This window comes from Zingiber officinale, chromosome 1A (assembly GCF_018446385.1).
Source record: "Zingiber officinale cultivar Zhangliang chromosome 1A, Zo_v1.1, whole genome shotgun sequence".
NCBI lineage: Eukaryota > Viridiplantae > Streptophyta > Magnoliopsida > Zingiberales > Zingiberaceae > Zingiber > Zingiber officinale.
The window spans coordinates 34,581,981-34,593,018 of record NC_055987.1 but is presented as its reverse complement, the minus strand read 5'-3'; the positions used below and the strand labels follow the sequence as shown (position 1 = coordinate 34,593,018).

General features: G+C 40.2%; 1 protein-coding gene across 1 annotated transcript; it reads left to right on the top strand.

Moving 5' to 3' along the window:
- Positions 1-1,797: 1,797 nt before the first annotated feature.
- On the top strand, positions 1,798-4,318 carry LOC122023271 (40S ribosomal protein S4-3-like). Its single transcript, XM_042581337.1, has 5 exons — positions 1,798-1,938; positions 2,727-2,804; positions 2,906-3,086; positions 3,191-3,288; positions 3,714-4,318. Exons 1-5 carry the CDS (start codon positions 1,936-1,938, stop codon positions 4,152-4,154), a joined length of 801 nt encoding a protein of 266 aa, XP_042437271.1. The 5' UTR covers positions 1,798-1,935; the 3' UTR covers positions 4,155-4,318.
- The last annotated feature ends 6,720 nt before the right edge of the window (positions 4,319-11,038 follow it).

Genomic DNA, 11,038 nt, shown 5'->3' with positions numbered 1-11,038 from the left:
GTCAAGTATCCAGTCAACCTTAACCTACTTGACTCTCCTTCACATCTGAACTAGTTTACCTTGACCAAAAAGGGAATTGTACCAACAATCTCCCCACATGCACAATTGCACCTGCAATCTCCATGTATTGTCAAACATCGAAACCAAAACATAAAGATTCAACCTTAAACCAACTCAAGCTTAGTCAATCAGGTCAACCTTAACCTAGGGATATTACACCAACATCAATTCCTGATGATTACATCAGAGATATCACATGCCATCGTTTGCGCTATCCACATGACATTAATTCCTATTTTCTTTAACCCTTTCACGATTGGCGGAGCGTGAAATAATTACTGTTAATTAAATTAAAATTGTTAACAGCAATTTCAATAGGCTTAATCCTGATGGATTTAATTAATTATATACAGTGACGCTGCTGTCAATTTTGACTACCGGAGTTATTTGATGCCTAGAGATATCAATAAACCTTGTAAATTATTAGTATGTATATTTTCTTTATTTTGACCATCAAGTGTCTCAATTTGTCTAAAAACTTTAAGAATACTTGATTAAATACTTTTTTAGCAAGTATATTCTGACTAATTACGAATTAGCTCGCTAATTACAGAAGGCTGCTTATTAAAAATAATAATAATAAAAAGAAAAGAGCAAACTTGGTGATTACATCAACGCGGAATTATGCGGTCCCACGCACATGGCGAAGCCGCGTCGCCAAATCCTGCCTTCAGCCAAAGAGTCGTCTAGCTGTGCGCCTATACCAATTGCCTTCCCTCATCTACATCTTTCTCCTTTTTTTTTTTTATTTATTTATTTTTTTTATTTTTATTTTTTATTTACATCCAATTTATACCAATTAATTTTAAAAATAATCTATCAGCTAGCAAGATAAATAAAAAAAAAACCCTCCCAACAGATAATCGATCAGCCCAGCAATTTTAAATTAGCTTTCCTATACAATCTGCATGTTGTATGCCCCAACTTTCATCGTAGTGTATAATTAGCAATCAAATTACTCTCCACACCAGTAAGTTATTCAAAATTATTGTTAACGTGCAGCGTTAACTTATTAAAATATTAGCAAGCATTATTGAGATCAGAACATGGCCCAGAGTGGCCTGCATCTGATGCGAGGCCACGCATGGCGCGACCTAACGCTACACATGCGCCCGCGGACTCTTCCTGAGCCGAGCACTTGCTTGACTTTAGGTGTGTAAGGGCTATTATAAAAAAAAAAATCTCATCTATATCTGCTTCATCTATTTTAGAGACGCTTAAAATTAAATTATACTACTCTAGAATTATTTTAATCAAAATAACTCCACCTTAAAATTACTTTAGTCAACTTTAAGCATTTCTAAATTTTTCTTCCTAGATATATTTTTCATACGTTGAAGTTGTTTTTTTTTAGTCTAGGTATCGAACTCATAGATTATTAACATAAATCTGAAAATACACTCCACAGCTTGTCTTCACGTTAGAGAAAATATATGATTCGGCCTGTGAAAGTTTATATATTTCAAACAAAAATCAAATTGAAACAGGCAATTATGCTAAACTTGAAGCAGTTATAGTCTAAAGTTATTCATGAAATTAAAAATATTTTTTCAAAAAGATTTAATATCATTTAAATAAATGATAAATATTTTTAAATCTTATTTAAAAAATTAATGGCACGGCCAGTAGGCCGCCCCAAACCGGATCTGATGTCAGTTTGGGCCGACGCTAGACGGGCCTTGGCCTATTTACATTTCCTTTTTATGTCCAACTTCTGTTACGAGATTGACCGAGTAAGTCCAGAATGGTCATTTAACCCTAGGGTTCTCTCTAGGGTTCTCTCCTTCCTATTAAACAACGCGGTGCTGCGGTAAAGGAGGTGGCGAGGCGGGACTCGGAATAGTATTCAGGAGCTAGGAGCCGACATCCGCAACAATGGTTCGTTCTCTTCGTCGGTTTCAGATGCATCTCTTTGCTCTTGAGTTTTCTGATGAATGCTTGCTGTTTGTTTCGCTGATTTTTTTTTTTTTTTGAATTCTTGATTCGTTATCCGTGAATCATGTCGCCTTAGGAAAGTTTTGTGTCCTGTGGATAGTGTTGAGTTTATCTGATTGATCATAGTTATTGCGTAGATGTTGTATCAGAGAATTTCTGGATGGTTCTTCATTTCCCTGTGGACAATCAACTCTTAGATGCCTTTTACTCCATCTGTTGAATCGATTCGCTACAGAATAAGGATCTTTGGTTATTTACTTCCTTTTAAAATGATTCGTTCTGTCAGGAGGCATGAAGTTTTTTTTCCCTTCAATTGTGTCTTAGTACTGAATCATTGGTGTTGGCATTCGGATCCAGAATTTATCCATCATCAAAACTTTAGAAAATGATATACTGGTTGATAATGAAATTTGAAACTGTTTCTTAGAGGTTCTTGTTTAGGACTCTGGCAAACAATAATTTTGCGCCCTGATTTATAGTAACTTGTGTCATTGAAATATAAGAGGAACGTGGTGTTGAGATGTGATGATATGCTTGAGTTGCTATTTTATTTGGCTTGGGATCAAATTTTTATGATAATGCTGAAGGTCCTTGTCCAAAATCATTATAAATGTAGGATTTTTTTTATCCCTTCGTGCATTCTCAGTGTTGATTGATTGTTGTGTAATTTCTAAAGGTTTCTATTTGAGTTTTGATCTTGCTTGGTTCTTGTTTCCTTTGGTTCTCTTCAGGCCAGGGGATTGAAGAAACATCTGAAACGGCTCAATGCCCCTAAGCATTGGATGTTAGACAAGCTTGGCGGGGCCTTTGTAAGTAAATCTTGCCTCTCGATGTTTTTTGTTTTATATATATATATATATATATATATATGAGTAATAGGTTTAACTAGTGACTTTTATTTCTTTACTAGGCTCCTAAGCCATCATCTGGCCCACATAAATCAAGGGAATGTTTGCCCTTGATACTTATTTTGAGAAACAAACTGAAATATGCTCTTGTATATCGGGAAGCGATTGCAATTTTGATGCAAGGCCATGTAATGGTTGATGGAAAGGTCAGAACTGACAAGACTTATCCAGCTGGTTTCATGGGTATGTGATCAATCTTCCTTTATGGGTTATAAACCTGTCTTCTTTGTGCTAAGTTTTATCCTGCAATGAAAAACTATCTATAACTACATGGTTTTATTTTGCAGATGTTGTGTCGATTCCCAAGAGTAACGAGAATTTTCGTCTCCTTTATGACACCAAAGGGCGCTTCTGTCTCCACTCGATTAGGGATGAAGAGGCCAAGGTATCTGGACATTGTGTTTTTTTCCATTCATGAATACTTGTTGATCATCTTGCTATAAAATGCCGATGAATTTAAATACACGTTATAATTGGCCAATCTGGACTTCTCATGAGCTCTTTCATGTTTTGCTACCTGTCTAACAATTCTTTTTGAATTGGAATAGGTATAATAGTGCAATTGCTGTATTGTTTCAAATTTGCTAATGATACTTGGACTTGTAAAATTAGAGAGGATTGAGGGTTGATTTTGTTTACTTAATGCAAATAAGCTTAATGAATTGACCGGTACTATATGCAGGTAAAAATGTGATGATTAATTATTAGTTTACTGTTATATAGAAAACAATTAGTTGCTTAACTGATGTTGCTCATTTTGTATAAGAATTTGAACTTTTGAAGTACTAAAATCATGCATTTCCCATGAAGTTCAAACTTTGCAAGGTTAGATCCGTACGATTCGGACAGAAGGGCATTCCCTATCTGAACACTTATGATGGCCGCACTATTCGCTATCCAGACCCACTTATCAAGGCCAATGACACCATCAAGCTTGACTTGGAGACCACGAAGATAGTAGATTTCATCAAGTTTGATGTTGGAAATGTGGTCATGGTGACTGGTGGGCGAAATACTGGTCGTGTGGGGGTGATCAAGAACAGAGAGAAGCATAAGGGAAGCTTTGAGACCGTCCACATTCAAGATGCCACTGGGCATGAGTTTGCGACTCGTTTGGGCAATGTGTTCACCATCGGGAAAGGAACGAAGCCATGGCTATCTCTTCCCAAGGGCAAGGGCATCAAGCTAAACATTATCGAGGAGGCAAGAAAGCGTCTGGCACTTACTGCCGGCACTGCCGTCTCTGCTTAGTTTTCTTTTCTTCAATTATCTGAACGTCTGTTTGGGTACCCTGCTGCACCAAGTCCATCTTGACAACTTGAAGATTTTTTTTTTTTTAACTTTGTATTGTAACTATGCTATCAAACATTCATCTGTTTCGATAAAATGCAAGAAACTAGTTTATTTGTTAGGTATTTGATATAGTTAGATGATTTTCAGTTATTGCTATCAAATTTGGTATTAACATTTTGCATTTAGTGATTCTATTATTAATGATGAATAATTCCTTTATAAATGCTCATTTGTTTGCTCTTGCTGTTGTAACCATTCATCCACTCTCGTGTTCTTTGCATCTGTGTTTACTCTTTCATAAACTTTATTTGTCCATCACCTGCAATTTTCTCCTGAGCATCTAGAAATGATTTAGTAGGGTTTAAAAACAGATTAATAGTATATGTAAAGTATTACCTATAATAAAATTTAATAACATTTATAAAATTATATTTAATAGCACTATAATCTATATCATATATATAATTTAGAATTAAGAGGGAAAGGATATCTGCAGATATTTAAAGTTAAACAAATAATTGTGTGACTAATCTTCAAAATTATTCAAATTAAATAATTTGAATGGATTTTCTTGATTTTGTATTAGTAGTTAATATACTCCTATTATTATTATTATTATTATTATTATTATTATTATTATTATTATTGATCTTGTCCGAGAGTCGAGATAATGAATGTTGGGGGACGTGGTGTTTTTATTGATTGTGCGTGGACTTTGAACTAGAGAGAGACTTACAATCACAACAACGTCAGTGTCGAGCTAGAGTAACAGTGTGATTATAGTAAAGATTAGTATACCTCCATTGAAGTTTGGGGTTCATTATATAGGGCTTCGGAGGTGCGCATGCATGCTCCTCGAGGTGTGCACGCTTCTCAAAATTTTTTCTGAAAAGACATGTCAAGAAAGTGTTCCTAACAATATATCTTAACGACCCAAGCATATCTCTGACGTGACAGTGGAAGCTTCCGTCGTACGATCCATTACTTGACCATGCCGCCGACCATGTCGTTTGTCGATGGCACGTGCTCCCAGAAGGATATCACAAATCATCCTCTTGTCCGTTACTGGGCCGAGCGGGTGAGCCGTTCGGCCAACCATCAGTCGTCCGGACGCTATTGTTCTTGGGTCGAGCAGGATGGTCGCTCGGCCAACTACCCATTGTCCGAGCTCTGCTTTGAATGTAATCTGCTCGGTCGTGGCTCCGCTGGGCTGGTTCCGAGGTACATCTGAGCGGGGCTGGCCGCTTGGCGTGTGCTCCCCAGACACTTCTCTGAGCGTCAGAAGCTCGATATGTCACCGAGCTATGATGATGTTGGGTCGGACCTTCTCTATCTCGATCGGGAGAGTGGGCCGACTGACTGGCCGATGGTACAGGGGCATTAACCGCCCTGACTCTGACCTTTGACCTCCACCGTGGCAATGACCCTCCACTGGATGGGCTCCTCATCACCGCATCACATGCCTCCCCCTCAAGTCTAGTCGAAGGAGGTTGCAAGTCCGACTAACTGGACAGAAGAAGTCTTGAGACTAATCGGTTGATCAGCTGTGATGCTGGGTGGACTCCGGTCAGTCTGTCGAAGAGCTTCTGTCGGCCATAGGACCGATCCTTGAAGTCGATTGGTGCTTCGCGTGTCTGTACTTGAGCTTTCTCCTTCGGCGTCTTCAAACACGTGTGGTCAACGCTGATGTCATCAGAACCTCTTGAGAATTCGTGCAAATCACCCCCATTAAGGCTAAGCACGCACCCACGCCGATTAATGGCGTTCATTAAATGTGGACCAATGGGGAAACACCACGTGTCACCGTCGCAGTCGGCGCATGTCCAAAGCGACAAACACTGATGTGACGTCTGGTGGTTTAAATTCTACGACTGGATCTGCGCTCCGATTCCCGTGACCTAGATCGGATGGCTCCGGTCGCCCGAGCCCAGAGTTTATAAAGCCGCAGCGCCGGCTCCTTTCTCACTTTGCCTCTTCCGCGAAAGCTGCCAGCGATTCCTGTGCGACCTGTGCTCTGTCAATCCTCTACATCTAATCGGTGACGACTTTCTCCTTCTGTAAGCTCTCTTCCTAAATCTTCCTTCCTATCTTTTTTCGTTTCCTGGTACTTCCAGTGTTTGCTTTGTGTTTTCTGCTCGCCTCTCTTCCCCTCGGACTCTTTTCCCTTCGTATTTTAACCATGACGAGCTCTTCACAACTATCAGACCTCGCTCCCGGTCTCTGGTACACTACCATGGAGACTATGTTTGATGCGGACGACGCCGAGAGCCTTAAAAACGCCTTTGAGCTCCCCTCTGATAACAAAATCATTCTGGCTTCTTCGTTCAATCGACCCAATGACCCATCGACAGACACCATATGTCTATTCCGAGACCAGTTTATGGTCGGTCTTCGCTTCCCTATCCACCCTTTCATCATTGAAGTCTGTAATTACTTCTGTGTTCCCCTTCCGTAGCTCGTACCAAATTCTTTTCGCTTACTGTGCGGCGTCGTCGTGCTGTTTTGGCTGCACGACATTCCTTTGACTCCTCAAGCTTTCCACTACTTTTACTATCCCAAGCAGTCCAAAATGGGAACCTTCCTTTTTCAGCCTCGGGTCAGCTTAATATTTTTTTGACAAAATGTCCACTTCCAACAAACATTGGAAGGAGTATTTCTTCTTCATGCGACTCCCCGAACGGTCGAGCTTTCGAACACGCTGGCAGGTTGGACTACCACCTCAACCCAACCTGAAGAAGCATAAGAGCCGAGCGGACTATCTGCACGCAGTGTCCCTGATGGCTAGTCAAAGATGTGACATCCATAAGCTGCTGCTGGAGGGTGTCATGTACATCCGCACCAAGCTCCCGAGCGGCTTAGGTACGCCATTACCTGATCCTTTCTTTTGAGTCTAACTGATTTCTTTTCTGTCTCTTGCAGCCGATGTCATGATGCGAGCGCAGGTGGCCGGCTTCACAAAGCTTAAGGACGCCGAGGTTGAGGCGGCTGCCGCAAAAGAATTAGCAAACCGAGGTCTAACGCTGGTCGACTCTCATGGAGGCACGCTTGCCGAGAGCAAGGAGACATCTGTTGGTGCAAGTTGCACCAGAATCAAACCTGAGTTTTGATGTTGTCAAAGGTTCCAAGTTAAGTCTTGTTGTGATCTAACAAGTTGATTGAGTGTGCAGGATGTCTACTCAACTGGAAAAGTCCTAGCTGGAGGCTAGGCAGAAAAGTCTTAGCAGATCGTGGAACCCAGGTGCAAGTCCAAGCAGGTCAAGGGGACCCAATGCTTGGCGGTGTGATTGAGAAGTCTGGAGGACTGAAGATCAAAAGAAAAGTTCTGGGGAGCCGATCAAGGCTGAGTGAAAAGTCCAAATTGGATCTGGAGGATCAAAGTTTGGCAGGTAGGTTGAGGTAAGCAAACTGGAGGAGCGACAGTGAGGTCGGGTTCCCAAAAGGAACAACCTTAGGTCGCTGATCCAACTGAAGAAACCGGGAATGTATCAAAGTTGAGATCAAGACAGTTCTACTGTCTTTTATATTACTCATGCATTATAATATTATTGTGTTAACCTTTATGTTGCAGGATGTTTTTGTTCTAACACTGTTTTGCAGGTCAGGCTTGATTGGTCGACCGAACCAGAGGATCGGTCGACCGAAACAGAAGTTATCAAAGCAGTGTTTCAGATCAGACCAAAACAGACAGAGGCCGATCAAAGCTTGATTGGTCGACCGAACAATAAGATCGGTCGACCGAACCTTGGTGACTCAGCACAGCTAGTGCATTAGACACGATTAGCAAGCAAAGGAAAGAAGGGATGATCGGTCAACCGAACAAGAGGATCGGTCGACCGATCCAATCAACATTAAACGCGCATTAATTCAAGATTTTGGCAGACTTCGACGAACAAGGTAAAAGCTTGTTCGGTCGATCGATAAAAGGGTTCGGTCGACCGAACCATTGAAGGCCAGTTAATGCAGAATTTACGAGCCAGCGTCAGACTCCAGCTGTGGGTAATCGGAGCTGGTTCGGTCGACCGAACAGAGGGATCGGTCGACCGAACCTCAGTGCACCTATAAATTAAGGCTCGAGGTCAGAGGCCAGCAACAACTTTACTGATAAAAAATTTGCTGTTCTGCAAGCTGCTCGAAGCAACAAGTCTCCATCAATCTCTGCATTCGCGCCGACCACAAGCTTCGACTTTCAAATTCACTTGTCGGTAAATTTATTATTGTTGCACTTAAATTATATAAGATAGTAGAGCTATTACTATCTTATATCTCTTGTACTTGTACGATCTGCTTCTCTCCGAGGAGTTCGGAGAGAAGAGTTTTAGTGTTTTGCCCATCGGTGCGGTCAAGGACTGCGGCCCTTCGAGTAGGAGTCGAGCTAGGCTCCGAACGAAGTAAAATACCTTGTCTCTCTTTATTTTCCGCTGCACGACTTTGGTTTCAAAAGAAAAGAATAGTTTTAAAGCGTGCGATATTCCCCCCCCCCCCCCCCCCTCTATCGCTTCAAACGATCCATCAATTGGTATCAGAGCAGGTTAACTCTGAAATTTCTTAATCGATTTTCAAAGCAATTTTTAAAATCTTTTCTTTTCATTTTTTTTATATTTTTATTTTTCAAGCACTACTAATCCCAAGACAAAAGTCTTGGAAATACTTTTTCTTTTTTATCTCTGTTTTGCAAGGATGTCGAACTCATATCAAGAAGGCTATAGCACGGTTCGACCTCCACTATTCAAGGGAGAGAATTTTAGTTACTGGAAGAATAGAATGGAGTATTACTTGAAGTCCGACATCGAGCTCTGGTTCACAATTTTGAAAGGATATACTCCCCCAACGAAGGATGGAACAACAATAGAACCAGAAGAATGAACTCCCCAAATGATCAAGAAGGCACAACTGAACTACAAGGCGATCAACACCATTCAGTGCGGACTTACGATGGAGGAGTTGAACCGAGTTGGTCCCTACGACAACGCCAAAGACTTGTGGGACTCACTAGTCAAATTACACGAAGGAACCAACGACTCGAAGGTAAACAAACGAGATCTTCTTTTAAATAATTTACTTAATATAAAATTGTTTCCTGGAGAGACGGCCTCGCAACTACACGCCCAACTAAAGGACATCCTCAACGGTCTTGACCTGATCGGACACGAACTCGAAAATTGCGATACGATAATGTACGCTCTAAACGCTTTTCCGAGGAATGTTTTGTGGGCATCAATTGTAGATGCGTACAAAGTTTCCAAAGATCTTTCAATTCTTTAGTTAGATGAATTGTTTTGCGAGTTGGAATTACACGAGCAATCTAACATGAGCCATGTCGAGAAAGGAGTTGCTTTGTATGCAGGTTCAAGCAAAGAGACAAAATCAAAAACGAAGATCGAGTCTGAAAGCGAGTCAGACTCAGACTCAACAAACGAAGAAGAACTAGTCAACATGGCCCGAAGATTGTTGACTAAGAAAAAGTTCAGAAGAAATACCAAAAAGACTCCACCGAACAAGATCCAAAACAAATCAGAAATGATTTGCTATGGATGCAACAAAAAGGGGCATTTCAAAAATGAATGCCCAAATCGGAAAGAAGAACGACCCAAATCGACAAGACGGAAGAAGGCACTTCAAGCGACTTGGGACGAAACCTCTTCCGACAAGGAACAAACAAAGCACTCAAGCCATCTTGCATTTATGGCAAGAAATGAAGATTCCGACTCCGAGTCTGAGGACGAGTACGAGTCTGAGATCGACATCAAAGGCAACAGATCGGAAGATCCAAATATGGTAACAATTTATTCAAAGTCAAATTTACTTAAAGTAGTTAAATGCTTGTTTAAAAAATTAACAAAATCGGAAAAACAAAATAACTTATTACTTAAGGAAATAAACCACCTTAAGCAACAAGTTAACTTGAGTGACTCGACTAACCAAGTTCAAGTCGGAACTTCAACTCAAGTTGAAAAACTTGAGGAAGAAAATTCTGATTTGAAAGGTCAAGTCGAGCGACTCAAGAAAACGTTGGAAAGGTTCGAAATGGGATCCAAATGTCTAAATATGGTACTTGGATCGCAACGAGCCGTGTACAACAAATCAGGACTCGGTTACAAACCCAAACAAACCATACTTATCATTAATTAGTCAAAATGTTAGAAGTCAAGTCCAAGCATGGGTCCAAACAAAATATTTAATTAAACAAATTAAACCAAACCTCTACTTGGTCCCTAAGAGTCAAATCCATTACTTAGATAGACCATATCTAAGCTATGACTCAGGGGGAGCAACTAGAAAAACAATCCAACCAACTTAATTAAAACAAACTCAATACTTAGGATTAGGATTATTAGAACGGTTAGATGAAAAAGGTTTACCAAACCCTATAACATAGCACCGGAATGGATTGGGATGATAGTACGTCAAGGAAACTCTATCGAAGGCATGTCTAGGTTGAATATGAATTCTACCTAGTGCACTAGACTTAGTGGATCTGACCGAAGCTACCCCAGTTAAACATGGGCTAGTTAGACCAAAATTTAGTATTAAGTTTTTTGGGCAGGAACAGTTTGGAAAGTCTTCAGCAAGTAGTCTAATAATATTCAAGTAGGTCATATGCCTCGCCACTGAACTGAAACCTATCCTTAGGACGCCTGCTTGATTAACCCAAAGCTAAGTTTGAATCTAACATGGGTTCAATAACCTCTTTCAATATAATTAATTCTAATTCAAACTAAAATTAATTCTAATTAATTCAATTCTAATTCAAAAAAATTCAAAATAAAATTAATTCTAATTAATTCAATTCAAACTAAAATTAATTCTAATTAATTCAATTCTAATTCAAACTAAATTTAATT